The sequence below is a fragment of the Vollenhovia emeryi genome, unplaced genomic scaffold, assembly GCF_000949405.1.
Source record: "Vollenhovia emeryi isolate VEMERY1.0 unplaced genomic scaffold, V.emery_V1.0 DF939330.1, whole genome shotgun sequence".
Taxonomy (NCBI): Eukaryota; Metazoa; Arthropoda; class Insecta; order Hymenoptera; family Formicidae; genus Vollenhovia; species Vollenhovia emeryi.
In genome coordinates this window covers 14,086-31,815 of record NW_011967036.1, presented here as the reverse complement: position 1 = coordinate 31,815, position 17,730 = coordinate 14,086, and the positions used below count along the sequence as shown (strand labels likewise).

Sequence of the window (17,730 nt, the reverse complement as noted above, 5' to 3'; positions counted from 1 at the left end):
TCGCTAGGCCGACGCTTCTCACCGCGCGCTTACATTCGCCAGTAGGTTGGGCTAATACGGCGATTTTTAAAATTTCGTATCTCGATAACTATTCGTCCAAGCGCAAAATAGTACAATACTTTTCTGTTTGTCTTAGTCCCCTCTACCTTCCCATGACCGGATGTCAAAGTCTTGCGTAGCACCCTGTACATCACTTTTGCCAATTTGGTCGATTTTTTTAAATTTCCCTTGGTTTTAAATTTATTGCGAAAAATATTACCTCAGCCAGGATTTGAACCTGTACCTCCACCTCGCTAGGCGGGCGTCGCAATTTTTATATTTAAGATTGTCTTGGGCCCGTATTTATAGTCGTTTCTCAATTCTCGTCTCAAGAGTGTATCAGGTGAGATACTCAGATTGGAGTTTCATGTCTTGAGATACGGACGGTTCAATGTTAGTTACATTTTGATTAAAGACCGCCTGAAAATGTATTCAGCTGAAAAGGGGACCGATTAATCACCTGAAATTCGTCTTGAGAACCAAAACATCGATCAAAGCGGCGATACGCAATGAGTGACACGCAATTTTTCCCCGACTCAAATCTCTTAGATGATACGAAATCCAAAAATTATTTTCCAAAACTTCCTTTAAGAACCTCTATTGAATCGAGATTACAAACAAATGTCAAATTGAGTCTCAAGATTCATCTATTAAGCCCACTTTACACGATCTATAATTCGCGACAGAATTCAAGATAGAATTCTATTTTATAATTTCATATATTAAATTGACATATGTTTGTAGATTAATATTAAGAATACGCTTAAAAGTCGCCAGCAGTAATTAACAACATCAATGATTTTTATTGACCGTATCTGGCAATTAAAATTCTTGATGTTTGTAGATTAGGTTAGTGTAGGTTATAACATTTACATATGGATGAGGTCCGTTTTCCCTGCCGATTGGACACAAATACTCACAGCAATCAATGCTCAAGGTTTTTCATTAGACCAGATACAATTAATCAGTCACGCATTTTCATGCACTACACATATTTGATGCATCTTTTCTATTTACAAAATTGAAGCATTATAATTATAATTCTGATTGTTCAAATGTTTTCTGTATTACACGATACATAAAAATTTAAAAATGGAATTCTGTTGCGAATTATAGATCGTGTAAAGTGGGCTTTAAACAGTATCATGTCTCAAGACTGGTTTTAGCTGAGTCTTTCGGCAGAAACACGACTAGAAATACGGACCTTAAATACATGTTCGAGAACTATCTAGCCAAAACATGATCCATACGGATGCTGTACAGATCGTTTTACTGGCTAAGAAGTATTCCAAAGGGTATTTAAGACGATCCTTAAATATAAAAATTTTACTATGCACAGATGTCAGCATAGTATAACTAGTAGGTCCACTCTCTGTCGGCCTCTTTGATCTTTGCTGTCCCGATCACGTGGTATTCCGCCATGCACTCGAGCAGGATCCAGCGACGTGTGCATGTGTGTGTGTATACTCGTCAAAGCCACACTACCACACATACAACTTTTCTCTCATTGGTCTACCCAGAACAATGTCGGATGCGCAGAAGGGATTGACGCAAAACGAAACAAATAACGGAGTGGACCTACTAGTTGTACTATTGCACTCAGTGCGCACCAGTTCTGCCAATGAAAGACGCTAACAGTGTCTCGCAGCAAGCTAGCAAAATAGACGTGCCGCTGTACGCAAGTATAATATAGGTATGTAGGCACGTGCACCGAATTTGTTTTATTGATGCCCAGGTTAATGCGCGATCAATCCGGGCCGAGCAACGTTGAAAATCAGACGTATCTATTATGATAAATCTGAGTTTCAATTTCAGAGAAGTTCAATTTACGCTGATATCTCAATAAACGCAATTTACTTTCAATTAGCTTTCCTAGTGGAATAACGCGGATTAAAATCGGCCAATTCGGGAACGACGCGGCGACGGCGGATATCATAAAATCTGAACAAAATTGTGAAGTCGGGCCAGGGAATAAAATTATGGCCGTTTTACCGCATGATTTGCTGCAACGAATCACGGTTTTTTATTTAACGTTGCACAGCGATAAAAGAACTCTAAAGAAGCGTTACGAGCGCCGCGCGCATGCTACATAGAAATAATAACAACCTATAACCGCAATGGAATTTAATATAGGAAGCCAAAGTTGAATTGCGGTCTCTCTCTATTGCGAAAATCTCTATTGTGCTTCGATGTCTTTTGAGGCATCTAACTCATCTAAACCGCCGAACTAATAGCGATAAACGCCAACAAATCAAGAACGTCAGGCAAAATCTTGCTTGAGATAAATAAAAATTCCCGAGACCTTGAGACACATCATCTGTCGCATACACTGATAGAAAAATATGTAGTATTTGAAATTATAATTGCATAGTAAAGTAATTATAGTCAGGTACATCGTTTTTTTATAGTAATTATTACTATAATATTTGTAATAGCAACCATATAGACACAGTGATGCCAACTATTTCAAAAATTTACTATAAAATAAAAGCTTGTAACTATCATTCTGTTAAAATATTCAGGTAATGAATAGTAAATTAGTTAATTATTTTTATATAGTAAATACAATCGCAATAATAGTAAACTTAACTACATTTCAATCATCCACCTTACTAATCACATGGTAAACAAAAGTGAAGTGGTTCGGAATGTCCTCACTAGAGGGACGCGTGGTACAAGACTTTCTCGTAAGAAGAAAACCGCATAGGGTGTTGTAAATACGGATAAGTTTACGCATTCGTATAAGATTACTTATCTTTTCTTTGAAAGATGCTATCTTGTACTATTCTTTATGAGTGCAAAGTGATGTAACCAATGAACATAGTGAACGCAATGTGTATATGTAATAAAAAGCAGGGACTATTATAATACTTCCAATGTAAATACGATTATTACTATTACATATACTTGTGGTTGTTATTGCAATATTTATAGTACACCTTACCAAATTAGAAACTCGTTTTGGTTCATGACAACCATACTGTAAGTTGCATGGACCAATATTGTGTCTATGAGAACTATAATATGTACATTGTTAGATCAACCATAACTTACGTAGTTGGAAGAATTATGAAAATGTGGTCGGCTCCTAAAATGACTATAAATTATAGTAGGATTGTGGTAACAGCAACCATTTTTTTTCTGTCAGTGTACGTAAATCTAATAATTTGTACGATATTGTTAAGCTTATTGAACTATAACGTAAAATGCAAATGTAACTTGAAATCAAATTCATATTTGTCGGAACTCTATTCCTTCATGCCGTGAACGTCTCAGAAGCTACGTCTAAAATAATGAAACCAAAGTAAAACACACCTATAAAATTACTTAATTTCACAAGCTACATATTCAACAGCTGTTCCAAAGCCACTTGATATACAGGTATCTTTTCACAACGAGGTCATTCTTCATAGTAACGATTCTAATTTAATGGAACTACAAGTTTCATTTGTTCGTTAATCGAGCATGGTACCTTCCACATCTAAATCACGCATAAGCACATAACTAAATAGAGAGATAATTAGCCACAAGCATAACACAAGATTGATTTGCACCAGATCGCCCGTTGATATGTATACAAAGAGAATATTACACAAGAGAAATGAAGATTACTGCGTGCTCGTTAATAAACCTGGCCTGGGTGGCGAGCAATGCAAAATTCAGGGAAAATCCCCGATTCATGAATGTCTACATTTTGTAAATATTTTATCCGTATTTGACAATTGTTTATTAACGAGCGATTATCTGGCTAGCAATTAATCTAAAGATTACGCGAATTTCTACATTCGTAAGAAATATATTTTTAAATGCCGATTAAAGTTGAAAACAATAAATTCGTAAAAAAATGTTATTATTATAATATTACATAACAGTCATTGTTTGTCTTTTTAAAACTACAATATTATTATATATTAAAAAATAGCATGTGCACATAAAACGCTGCTTGTAAAAGTAACGAAAAACTTCCCCTCGCCTCCGCCAATAAAATAGATACATATATTACGCGATGTTTCCCTTCCACTTTGCATACCATATTTGCATGAATTGATTAAAATGGGAAGCGCTGTATAATGGACCGAATATAAATAAAGGGATTTATTTTGGCAGAACAAAAAAAAATTGAGCCTACGGTTCGGCTATTTAATTTTGCAGCAGGCCGGCATCGCCAAATCGTCAGCGGGGGACAAAAATTGCGAATGAATATTTCTGAGCTCAATTTCCTCCGTGCTGTACGATCGGACAATGTGTTTACCACGTAATAGAGACAAGAACGTCAGATTCGCAAAAGGGATTATACTCGAGAGGATATCGATCGGCGTCACGTGTGATCTTCGCCTACACGCCACGTTTACACCGAGGTATTCTCGTTTATTGAGTCCCGGCCCTTTTCTCTCAGCCCTACCAACAACCCCTCGTCAAGATAAATAAGTTCTTTCCTCATAAATAATACGGTAACAAAGCACACTCTCTCTCCTCTCTCTCTCTCTCTCTCTCTCTCTCTCTCTCTCTCTCCCCCCCCTCTCTCGTTCGCTCTCTCTCGCTCTCTCCCTCTGCCTTTTTATCGTTGCTCCATTGCGGCGGAGGCCGACAGCGAAGGCAAAATTCGCCGCTGCCTATCGTGGCTGCCCCAGTCGTAAATTTTATTCGCGAAATTAACCATTTTCTTAGGCCGCGCGGGATACAGGAAGACGTACGGCCGGGCATTTATATTTCCCGCAGAAATGCCCGTATTTCCTTTATTTCGATCATGCGTCAAGGGGCGAGGAACTCCACGACTGTTCCTTATCGTCACATTTAGAAGTGAAAAGGTGCGACGTGCCGCGATCTCTGGAGATAGGTAATAAGTACCAGGGCCTAAAACTTTTACCTGTGCCATTGCAACGGATATCGCGCGCCGTTACATTGTAATCTTACACTTTGCGAACAAGCTGAGCTGAGGAATGTATGACGCACTATACAACTCGTTTGAAATTACGTTTACATCGGAAAGAAAGTATTACGCATGCGCAACAATTTAATTCGGCACATTGGCTTCCTCGGTAAAGCATTAAATGACATTTATTCTTACAGTAAAGCTGAACTCACGTGAATCGTACGCAAGATCACTTTGCTATTATCCGCAAATCTGATGAAATTCTGATGAGAGTCGAATTTGAACCGCGACATTTTCGCGAAATTGGTAATAGTGCGACAATTTCGTTGCGCAAAATTTCTCGTTTCACAAAATTCCTCACGTTAAACCTAAAGTGCACGCTTATAAGCGAGGAACTTCAGTGAGAAGCGGCGATATATCTTCTCTGTCATATGACGGCGCGTTGTGAAATATAAACCCGCTCTTTTAAGAATGAAATCCGATAGATTTATCGCGAACGCGATCGCTAGGCAGTTTGTTAGCGAAGCCGATGCTCGTTAAGAGCCGGAGCTTACAGCCATCAGTGATAACAGCACGCGTCGCGTCAGGCGCGCACGCGACAGGACGCACCGCGCCGCGCGGCGCGGCGCGGCGCGGCGTCGCGGCGCGACGCGACGCGATGCGTCGTGTCGTGCCGGTCGAGCCGACGGACGATCGTCCTTTTAACTCTCTCGAATCGCAGCGACTCCGATTTAAAGTGGACCGGACGAGAAGCTGAGCCGAACGTCTCGGTGCGGCGTGGCGAGGCAAAGAACGTCGAGAGGAAACGTGGGAAAGGAGGGAAGAAAGAGGAAGGGAGAAAGACAGATGCGTAAGGCGGCGCTCTCTTACCTTCCCACGTCACGGCGAGGTACACGCGAAATCCGTCCACGCCATTCTCTCTCTCGAGCACAGCACCGCACTGCACCATACACAGAGCACCACTTGAGCAACACCTCCCTCCGCCGGTCGGTCTCTGTCTTGTTCTATATCCCTCGTTCCTTCCGTCCACCTTTCACCCCTTTCTATCTTGGTCCACCTGTCCGCTCCTCTCTCTCTCTCTCTCTTTATTTCGGTCTACCTCTATCTGTCCGCCCCCCCCTTCTCTCTCTCTCTCTCTCTCTCTCTCTCTCTCTCTCTCTCTCTCTCTCTCCCCCTCCTCCACGATCACGCCGGCAGGAAAGATCCTCCGTCTCGTCGGCCTCCCTTTTCCACGGCGCCTTCTCCTTGCTCGCGGGGGCGACGATCGGGCCGTGTCAATGAGCGCGACGCCGCCGATCGGGGACGACGACGACGACGACGACGACGACGATGACGACGACGACGGTGATGACGACGGCGGGCAGCGGCGACGTCGCCGACGGCGAGGGCGACGCGAGACGTGATTAGGAGGAAGAGGAAGAAGAAAAGGAAGCGCCTCCCTGCGGCACGCGCGCGCGCGAGAGAGAGAGACGATCCAGCATCCAGCTACGCCCGTGACAGCGTCTGGGCAACTACTGAGGAGAGGATCTGCGCGGTTCCGGCGCAAGCCTTCGTTCCCGTTTCGACCAGACACGGCGCCACCGTGGACCACCCTTTTCGACGAGGGTGAAAACGAGGGTCCGCGGTGACGCGCGGCCCACGAGGATACGGACACGCGCGCGCGCGCGCGCGCGCGTGCGAGTCCACGCGGGATAGGGGTGGTCCCGCCTGATATCGCGATATTAGAAAATATAGATGTAACCTTTTCTCTCGCCTCCTCGCTTTCGTATCTTCGCGTCCGCGCTTACTTGCCGACACTGCGGGTGATATCGATATATATTTTACGGGCATATCGGTATCCTACGCCGAGGTTATCGTTTCCTTATTACTGCCGCGTCCTTTCAGAGTGACGAGGCAGCGCCGTGTAAAGTGTTCCCCGCGATTTCACTCTCTTCACTTGTAATTGTCACGTGTGCAAATTGTAACGAGTAGTTGTGACGTTATTTTTTTCATTGTTATCGTATAAGACAATCTTCCATTATTCTATTTATAAGATATTCCGCGGTTTTTCTACGCTTAAACGAGTAATCGATACGCTTCGTAATTTCTCTCATTTCGAAATGAAAGTCTCTTATGCAATTACACTCGGCTTAATATCAATTTTTTCCACATTGCAAGGGAAACGGTAATTTATCGGGATCCTGCAAAAGCAGCCTATTCATATCAATTTCGGATATAAGCTAGACTGTCTCGAATAGAATTGCTGAATTTAAACTCTCGCGTCCCCCCCCCCCCCCCAAGAAACACAGATATTATAAACGCGTATCTTTCCGAGATTATGCGATACATTACGCTGCGGGCTAAAAACTCAAGTCGTCCCGACGACGAGGGTAGAAGCGAGCGTACCACCGCGCTGAAACTCAAACTTATCGCGGTCGTGTAAGCTGCACCGGCGGGGATTACGAAATGTATCAACACTCGGCTTAAAATTTCATTTAATTAAAGTTTGCCGAGAGCAGCGCTCGCCCGCGCTTCCAGATATGCCGATCGGGGCCGCGAAGATTACACCGGCGAGATAACGCGGCATCTCGGCGAGATGAGTCGCGCGCGGTCGATACCGCGTTGCGATATCGGAGGCGGCGATATCGTACGTCGTTAAAAAGGCGAGGCCCGCCCTTTACCCGTCGCGGCACGATCGTCAGTAAATTCGACGGGGCTACGTGACGGGGGCCTCGGTCACAATTTACGGCTGAGAACCGACGTGTAAATAGCGAGGAACAGACGATATTTTTGCGGAACGACGCCGTGATCGGAATCACGGTAGCAATCGGAAATTTCCCCCTTGCGCCTCCCGCGCGATATAACGACACCATAATTTGCATTTGACGCAATCAATTGTTGAAAGAACGAGAGACGCGACCGCGCAGATTGTGGATTGTCTTATATTTCGATCTCTGATGCGACACGCTGATAGAAAAATATGTAGAATTTGAAACTATAAACTATAATTACACAGTAAAATAATTATAATCAGGAATATCATTTTTATAGTAATTGTTACTATAATAAATATTTGTAATAGCAACCATATAGACACAGTAATGCCAATTATTTAAAAAATTTACTATAAAATATAAGCTTTCAACTATTATTCTGTTAAAATATCCAGGTAATGAATAGTAAATTAGTTAATTATTTTTATATAGTAAATACAATCGCAATAATAGTAAATTTAACTACATTTCAATCATCCACCTTACTAATCACATGGTAAACAAAAGTGAAGTGGTTAGAGTGTATAATTATATTTTCTCGAAAGAGAAAATTATACACTCTTCCCAACACGAGTGTATATTTTTAAACAATATCTTTCCTCAATTATCAATTGAAATGTCACATACTAATATATAATAATTATTTCCATAGTTTCTGAAATGGTAGTTCTCCCGTGAACAATAATGCGCTTCGCCTTGCCGTGGAGATGTAGAGACATCGATGTCAAGTTTACACTGTATTAAAAAGTCAGAAAACATGAAATACCAAAAATGTTGTAGCATCTCGTTAAAAAATTTTCCATACAAAAGGTGTCAAAACGAAAAACAGTAGATTGGGTCAAACGGAGAAGAAAAGTTATGTACAATTTTGCAAAAGTCGCAATAGTTATTGAATAATAAACAAAAACATATAAACGCGTGCGACGCGAACAACCTACTTTATCGCACAGTCAGTATAAACGGTTTTATTAGATAAAGTACCAATAAGTAATTTAACCTTAAATTAATTTAATTAATTAATCTTAAAGACCAATCTGTAGATTGTAATACGCGATTGTAATATTGTAATACGCGCTATAAGCATTGGTCCAAGTTCTAGCATTGTGGACACAGGCCTTAAGAGCCCTGGCACACAGAAAAACTTAAACATTAAAACTGAAGCACTAAGTGAATTAAGGTGGAAAAACACGAAAAAACTTAAACGGTAAAACTTAAGATTTAAGGGAAATGACCAATGACTGTCGAGAACGTAAGCAGTCATTTTGAAACTTAAGCAATGCTGAAAATTCCGATTGTTTGAAATTCTCAAGTCTTAAGTTTTACTACTTAAGTATTTTGGATTGGGCTTTGACAGTGCGAAAGCCCTTCGGGTCTTTAATCAATCACAGTCGAAACCTTCAGCAGTCATTTTAAAACGTAAGCTACGCCGAGAATTTCATATGGCTGACATTCTTACGTCTTGAGTCTTACTACTTAAGCTTTTTTGTATGTATTGTAGACTGGGACTAATAATAACAGATAATATCAAGATGTACACATACATTAGCATAATCTGGAAAAACGGTAGGTGTCCCAATTATGTCAGAGGCAGTATAAAATACGCCATATGAATTAGGGTGCCCGGGAAAGACTTCCTTCACAAATTGATAAATGAAGTCAGCACAATGCTTCTCTCCTGCGGATACTTTGCCGACATAGGGATATCGGCTGCAACTCTCAGGATATAAAAATTGATGGGATACCATATTCGCGGGATTTCTGAAAGAAAACAAAAGATAGCGAAAAAATGAAAATTACAAATTTTATCTTTTTTAACCCTCCAACTTGGATCATTCACATAATTTTAACATTGATCGACTCTTACACTGCAACTAGCTTTTCATAAAACTATCAACGTCACCATTTTACAGAACGAATAAATGCAAATTAAACATTTGGTTCTTTTTAATCTTCTAACTTGGACTATTTACATAATTTTAACATTTTCAAATAAACAAGCTTTGATCGGCTCTTACTCTGCAATAGGCTTTTCATAGAACTCTTACTTTCACCGTTTTACTTGGCGTGACGAACTTATTCACGTTATTTAATGCGCTACAGGTTTGATGACACCGATGCACTCAGATACGTTATTCAATTATTCTTACAATTAAACGTGACCGAGTTGGCTTACTACCATTTTGGATATGGACATGGCTCTGGTTATTATACGATGCGCCCCTCGCGATACCGTCCCGCAACGACAATTTTATGAACTGCATATTTCCACCGGTTTATTTAATTTTTAATTATGGCTCTTTTACACAATTTGTTGCGCTGACAAAGACTGTTACAGTCGAAACGTTCACGTATACGATTGTTCAAATATATGTTTTTCACACTGTCACCTTATGTAGCTCGTCATCGTTGTTCAGCCTGTTCGCTTGTTTATTTGAAAATTATAAAGATAAAAAAATTTAATCGAAAAAATTAATTTATCGACTTTCCTATTAATGCACTGTGAATCGTCAGTGAAACAGCTATGGGTTTTTCCAAATAAAATGAAAAAGTCAAGAAAGAGAAGAAATATGAGACCACGGGGCAAGCAAATGCTTAATTCTTCATCGTTTTACTTTATAACATGAATGAGCATATACAAAACCGCGAAGCATGGGAAAAATAAACGCGAACTGAATAATGAGAATTTCTTGCTTTTCTTACCTTTAGAAAAGGAATGTTCAAGTTTTCACGATTCGATCACAATCAATATCTTATGTACATGTATTCAGAGAAGTGTACACCGGCGGAAATACCGTCCGAATTGGTCCGAATCCGCGACTCGCACACAATGCTCGGGTCGCTCCACACTCCCGCCTGTAGGTGAGGTAGCGGTAATGCGAGCCCAAGCGGTTGGTGTGCGACGGGGCGGTGGAGACTACAGCGGTGTTAGCAGGATAGGAACGGTAGTGGGGAAATGATTGTGGGAATCACGACGATCTACCACCCTCCTCGCGAGCCGTGTAAACGAGAGGCCGCATTATGAGATGTGCCTCGCGTTAATGCCGTCACTATTCGTGCAGCGTTAGGATACGTACAATAATTATCGTATCTGTACGTTAATTTTAGCCATTTTACGATGTACGATAGTAGCACTTTGGATATCGTACGTGAATATACGATAATTTAAAAAATTAATTTTATACTGTGACCAAATTCAATCTAAATTAAAAAGATAGATAAAATTTTAGCTGCAATGTATTACTACGACATACATGTATAGCCTAAAATAAATAGCCAAATATACCTTCATAGAATAATGATTTTTCTATCTTTATGGAAAAGATAAGGAAACTGCGACATATTTTCTTTTTGCTTTTATTTTGATAATAACAGTTTTAATTATTAATTTCAGTTATATAAAATATAAAGGAACCATCAATAATGTGATCATTTTACAATTAGGGAATTGCTCCAGCTCTTTAAGAATGTAAACTTATCACAGTAACAGATATTTATTTGCTAAATAAACATACTTTTGTCGTAGTAATGTACTTATTAAATGTGAATACACACATAAATATCAAATTTTGATGTATCGCTAGAATATAAAACAATATAAAATACACATTTTTAAATATATATATTCTCAGTGAAATTAATAATTAAATATATATATTTATTAGTTAAACTATATAATAACCCCGAAATAAATGGCCAAATACCTTGACTTTACAACTTTTTCTTATCCTTAAAGCAAAAGACTGCAGTTACAACGAGAAAAACTTTGGCGATATATCTCAGGAAGTAAAAAAAGAAGATGTACAAAGGAACAAAATATTAATCAAATGTTAATTAAATATTAATCAAATATTAGTCAAATATTAGTAAAATAAGTCATACTTATATACTTTAGAATCTTTCACATAAAAATGCAAATAAAAATCCTTTGTTTGGTTAATGCTCATTACTACTGTACTTCCACTCCTTGAATATATTTGTCGAAAATTTTGAAGTCTCTCAACTAGAAAAATTTAATTTTTAAACTTAACGTTTTATTTATTATTTACTATGTTACTTCTTAATATTGAATATTTTCGCTCATTATTAAATCGATATTTTATTAAAATAAAATCCATGTAGAATTATACAGGGTGAGGAAAAAGTACCGGACCGGTAAAATATCTCGAAAAATATGGGAGATACGGAAAAATGTTTTAGACAAAAGTGGTACGGTTTTAAAAGAGCTATATAATGGTAAAATTAATTTTCGAACGAAATTAATTTTTTATGATTATATGGAGGTCGCCGCCATTTTTTTAAATGGAACCCCATCTTGTTTAGTATACTATCTTATTCTACTAATTAATATTAACAACTTTTGTCTGAAACATTTTTTTATTTGCCTAATACTTTTTGAGATATTCAAGAGAAAATTTATAACTTTTTCAATGTTTAGCTTATGATATCTCGATAACTGTTTGTCAGAGGGAAAAATAGTACAGGACTTTTTTACTTAATTTGGTCTCAGGAATATGCTGTTGTAATAGTGCTTCAATTATGGAAAATTTTTGTGTATTCTACAAATTTACATACACAAAATTTTCAATAATTAAAGCACTATTGCGACAGCATATTCCTGAGACCAATTCAAGTAAAAAAGTCCTGTACTACTTTTCCCTCTGACAAACAGTTGTCGAGATATCATAGCTAAACATTGAAAAAGTTATAAATTTTCTCTTGAATATCTCAAAAAGTATTAGGTAAATAAAAAAATGTTTCAGACAAAAGTTGTTAATATTAATTAGTAGAATAAGATAGTATAATAAACAAGATGGGGTTCCATTTAAAAAAATGGTGGCGACCTCCATATAATCATAAAAAATTAATATTTGTCGAAAATTAATTTTACCATTATATAGCCCTTTTAAAACCGTACAACTTTTGTCTGAAACATTTTTCCGTATCTCCCATATTTTTCGAGATATTTTACCGGTCCTGTACTTTTTCCTCACCCTGTATAAGAGAAATTTTTATTATTTACATATTAAGGTGAATAATTCTTCTTAAAGCGAAGAATTTGTAATGCACTAGAAATACAGTAGTAATAAAATCCATTGTGATACACTATAAACTAAAAAAAATCCTAGTAGAAAATGCTAATAAGAGAATCTAAATAAAGAGGAACATTTCTAAATAATGGAAAAAACAAAAACGATAACAAAAAATATAAAAAAATTAAGTATTAAGTATCGACTTATCAAAATGTAAAATTATCCGTAAAGTCTGAAATTACTCGTTGAACTATAAATATATATCGAACGAACAGTTAATATATTATACTTATGTGAGCACTTCTGATGTTCATGTCATGTATGATTTGCGTAATTTCTTAATCGCAATCTCAAATTAAGAACACCACGTTAGTAACCCCAGTCATCAGTGGGTTACGTTCTATTGGATTTATTAATCGTCATGAAGAAGCATGTGCCTTTGGAAAGCGCGATATCTAACGTACGATTTGGGACACTTGTTACAGTAAAACCTGTTGTGAACACCAAATGAGACTTTATGCGCTATCCGTAAATGCTGAGATAATGACGATCTATGTCTGTAAATTTGTTAATAACATATATGTACATAAAACATACATTCCATATGTGTTTGCAATTATATAACGCATTTATAGCGATAAGCAAGCAAAATTATTTATCTATGTATTCTTACCTATATATTTTATCGCAGATATGACACTTGAAATGCTCATTGTAAAAGTTGCAATGAGTTTTATAGTGTTTCCATAATTGATGCTTTTTATTAAATAGCTTTCCACATTCAGAACACTGGATAACACACAAATCTAAAGTAAAGATATCAATTGTATATTTTTAAGCAATTAATATGATAAAGATTCAAAGTAATAATTTATCATATATAATTTAATATCGTAATATAATTATTTTCTATCTCTTATTTACCAGTTTTATTTTCCGGTGTCTGACGTTTAAAGTTGGAGACAGGTACATCAGTTGAGGCCGAGTTGGCAACAGGTACATCAGTTTGAATCTGCGCTTCATTTTTAGTATTTATTTCCTCTCCTTTCATCGAGAAGTTTTCCAAATTTAAATAATTGGAGATATCCCTATCATCGTAAACTCTTGCATTTTCCACTCTTACTCTCCCATTGGGATATGTAACAAGTTCTGTAAGACGTGATCCTACGCAATCTTGTATTTCATCAATGTGACAAGGTTGTGAATTTTGTGATTGATTTTGTTCTATGGACGACACGTTTGCACTGCTTTCGATTAGTTCTGTTGTACTCTTAGTGCCATTTTCTTTCTTAATGCTGTTCTCGTCAAACTCTTGGTAGTAAAGATTTGTCTGTTCAAAGTCCATTGAATTATTTTCAAATATCTGAAAGTAATTATTATTGTAAAAGTCAAATATATTTGTATCCATGTCACACTTGAAGAGTTCTGCTTCCAAATCGTCACTGTTTGTTGAAGGTGAAACCGGAGCTTCATAAAATATAATGTCTTTGTCGTTTGACATACAATTTGCGCAGGAACAAGAATACAATATTTTAGATGTAGGTAAAAAATTATATCCAATGTCCCTGTCTTGCTGCAAATTATTCTCTGTTATTGGAAACTCGTAACTCGTAAGATCTCTTTGGGTGGTTTTACGCAGCGCTGTGTCAAACTCCGTTGGTTGATTAGAAATAACATGATTGAGATATATATCTTTCTTTCTCTCGACACTGTAAATCTCGTTGTTGTAGTACAAAGTATTAGGCTCAACCAATGGTGTCGCACTGTCGTGTAAATCGGTTACATTAACACTTGGAAAATTAGAGTTGCAGCTGGGCTGAATGCATATATCACTCTCCAAAAAATTATTAGCAGTTTGCATTACTACAGTGTTATTCATATTTACTATTTCTGGAATAGTGGCTAAAGGATCCGGCTTTTTACGTGACGTTCGCGGTTCTCTGCCAGATTTGCGAGCTGTTGATTTTTTTGACTTTTTGTTAAGTTTCTTCTGCTTGTTGTTACACTTTACTCTCTTCGTCGGTACGCTCTCCTTGCACTCTCCTGGTGACGCACGTAATGACGCAGTTAATTGATCAAATGTTGGGAGTGCATTTTTATTTTTGTTATTGTTGCAATCGGGAATATCGTATCGCACGTTCAACAGGTTGTGCACTTGCTTCCTTTTGTGGTGCGGCTTTGGTGATTCGTTTTTATTGTAATTCGCCTCCATATCCAAATCAATACTGGACGATGAATTTAATTCCAAAGAGGTATTTCCGTCTTCCACACTGGATACAAAGGTGGCATCGATTTTGCTCAATGTTTTACAACTTCTAGACGTCCTTGCGTTATTGCTTCTTAAAATATTAGGCAAACTCCGCTGAATACTCTGCAATGTAGCTTGACTCGCGATGGTTTCCTCCTTAAAGACATTTTCCTCCGGAAAAACAGTTTCGAAGGACTCTATAGGAAAATGTACGTTCTTCATCTTTTTCCTGGTATTATCAGTTCTGGTATATACAGACCTCTAGCTAGTAAACAAAATAATTGATATAAATGTTTGTTATAAACATTTGTTACGGCAGAATCTCTGTTAACATAAACCCGATCTACGTTATAGATAAATCTACGATAATACGTTTAAAAATTGTGTGCAAATTAATAAACTGTACCCTATACAATTGTACAATCGTACATTGTCGACAAATTTTTTGAGCATTTTGAATTGCCTATAAAATACAAAATAAAATGTCTCTAGAGCAAAAAACACATTAAGGCCTGTGTTCACGTTGCTAGAATAGACGAGGCTTAATTTAAGTTAACAGAGATTCTCCCATAAGAATTGAATAGAGGCTGATTTTTTTGCGATAAATATTTAATCTTTAACCTTGCGATTGGCTCTTGCATTAGCACAAATAGTGCAATCAGATCTTAGTACTGTAGCTAATTTACGCATTCAGTCTGACTCATTAAAACTCGAGATACCCGCGAATCTCGGTCGACGCGTGAAAAGCAATGAGCACGCTACTAAAGGCCATTCTACAATTGCGTAAACGTAGTTGTAGGGTTGTAGGAGTAGAAGTAGTAGTAGGTGTTGTACAACAAAGTAATATACAATAGAGTAAGATACATCGTAATTGAAGTGAATGATAATGAATCAGAGTACAGTTCGGTATGGACACGTGACAGAATTCTGATTGGTTAGCCATTACGTTCTACATCGTGTAGTCGTGAAAGATGAAGTTCAGCCATCTTTTACAACAGGCTTTACAATCAGAAATGCTAGTTCAAAGTTTTACAACACTGCACAACCGCTAACAACCACGTTTACGCAATTGTAGAATGGCCTTTAGCCTAATATTACATTTGTCGTACGACAAATTTTTTAAGCGTGTTGATTGGCCGCAGGATAGTAAAATTCTCGAGTATCTTTATAGAAATTTTCTATTCGGCAGCCAATCAACACGCTTAAAAAAGTCGTGCGACAAACGTAATATTAGGCTTAAAGGCCTGTGTCCACCATGCTACTTGGTTCAAGTTCTTGGATCGTGGACACAAAGCTAAGAGGCACTTGGTCCAAGTTCTAGTTTCAAGAAATGTGAAGCCAATTGCAGCTTTTATGGAATAGCTGCAAGTTGATTGGCTAAACATTTGTCGGAACTTTGACACAGTTCTTGGATCGTGGACAAAGTTTTACACATCTGAGGTGTCGGAGTGCTTTCTCCCCCCTTCTCTCTCCCCCCTCTCTCTCACTCTCTCTCTCGCTCGCTCTCGCTTGAACACACTTCACGCCTCAGATTTGCAATGACAAACGCAGCTAACGAGCACCGACTGAATTGGGAATACGTCTGCATTACGTACCTTCCGAAAAGCCACGAGATCGTCAATGAAAAACGCTCGCCGTCGATCCGCCAGCGGGAGGAAAGTGAGCGTCGGACTCGCGCGAGATCGTCACAGGTCCTGGGAGGTTCGGTGCCGCTCGTAGGGCGACTCTAGCCAGCGATGAAAATTCGTCCGACACCGGCCGTGGCAACCGTGGATCACACAACCGCCTCTCACGTCGCCTCTCGTCCGCGCATTACTGAGGCTCGCGGTGACGCGCCAGAGACATACACACACACACACATACACACATATACACACACACACACACAGACACACACACACACACACATACAGACGCAAACTCGCTCTCTTTTTCTCTATGCTCTGTTACTCTCGTTCTTTCTCGGCTACTAAACAACAAGGGAAACCTGAGAAGACCTTGAGAGAGCGATAATCGCGCGGAAAAAGATAAGTTCCCTACGGGGCGCCGCGAATGTAAACAGAGTCGCCCCGTAGCCCGGCAGCGTCGCCTTTCTTTTCTAAACTTTTTTTTACGCTGTGTTCATGCCGGTTACCCAACAAATGCGCGGCAATGCGCCGCGATAGGACGTATACAGGTATACAGGGTGAGGGAAAAGTACCGGGCCGCCATTTTTTTAAATGGAACTCCCTATTGTCTATTATACTATTTTATTCTACTAATTAATATGAACAACTTTTGTCTGAAACATTTTTTGATTTGCCTAATACTTTTTGAGATATTCAAGAGAAAATTTATAACTTTTTCAATGTTTAGTTTATAATCTCTCGATAACAGGAATATGCTGTTGCAATGGTGTTTCAATTATTGAAAAATTTTGTGTATGTAAATTTTATGTGTTGCAATATTGGAACACTTTTACAACAGCATATTCTTGAGACTAAATCAAGTAAAAAAGTCCTATAATACTTTTCCCTCCGACAAACAGTTATCGGGAGATTATAAGCTAAACATTGAAAAAGTTATAAATTTTCTCTTGAATATCTCAAAAAGTATTAGGCAAATCAAAAAATGTTTCAGACAAAAGTTGTTCATATTAATTAGTAGAATAAAATAGTATAATAAGCAATAGGGAGTTTCATTTTAAAAAATGGCGGCGACCTCCATATAATCATAAAAAATTAATTTTTTTGGAACATTAATTTTACCATTATACAGGGTGTCGGATTCGATTTGGACGACTCCGAA

At 38.2% G+C, this 17,730-nt stretch overlaps 1 protein-coding gene across 5 annotated transcripts; it reads right to left on the bottom strand.

Annotated features, from left to right (window-relative positions):
* Window positions 1–8,191: 8,191 nt before the first annotated feature.
* LOC105558574 lies at window positions 8,192–16,972 on the bottom strand. 5 transcript variants are annotated; one of them, XM_012006328.1, is made up of 5 exons: window positions 16,539–16,972; window positions 13,620–15,208; window positions 13,369–13,501; window positions 9,207–9,423; window positions 8,192–8,400 (listed from the first exon to the last, which is right to left on the bottom strand). In XM_012006328.1, exons 2-5 carry the CDS (start codon window positions 15,163–15,165, stop codon window positions 8,266–8,268), a joined length of 2,031 nt encoding a protein of 676 aa, XP_011861718.1. In that variant the 5' UTR covers window positions 15,166–15,208; window positions 16,539–16,972; the 3' UTR covers window positions 8,192–8,265. The 5 variants fall into 5 exon arrangements, 4 of the variants coding, with proteins under 4 accessions (XP_011861718.1, XP_011861720.1, XP_011861719.1 ...); XR_001008681.1 differs by lacking the exon at window positions 8,192–8,400 and adding an exon at window positions 12,985–13,252 and having other exon boundaries at window positions 9,353–9,423; window positions 16,539–16,970; XM_012006329.1 differs by lacking the exons at window positions 8,192–8,400; window positions 9,207–9,423 and adding an exon at window positions 12,870–13,252 and having other exon boundaries at window positions 16,539–16,970.
* Between the last annotated feature and the right edge of the window lie 758 nt (window positions 16,973–17,730).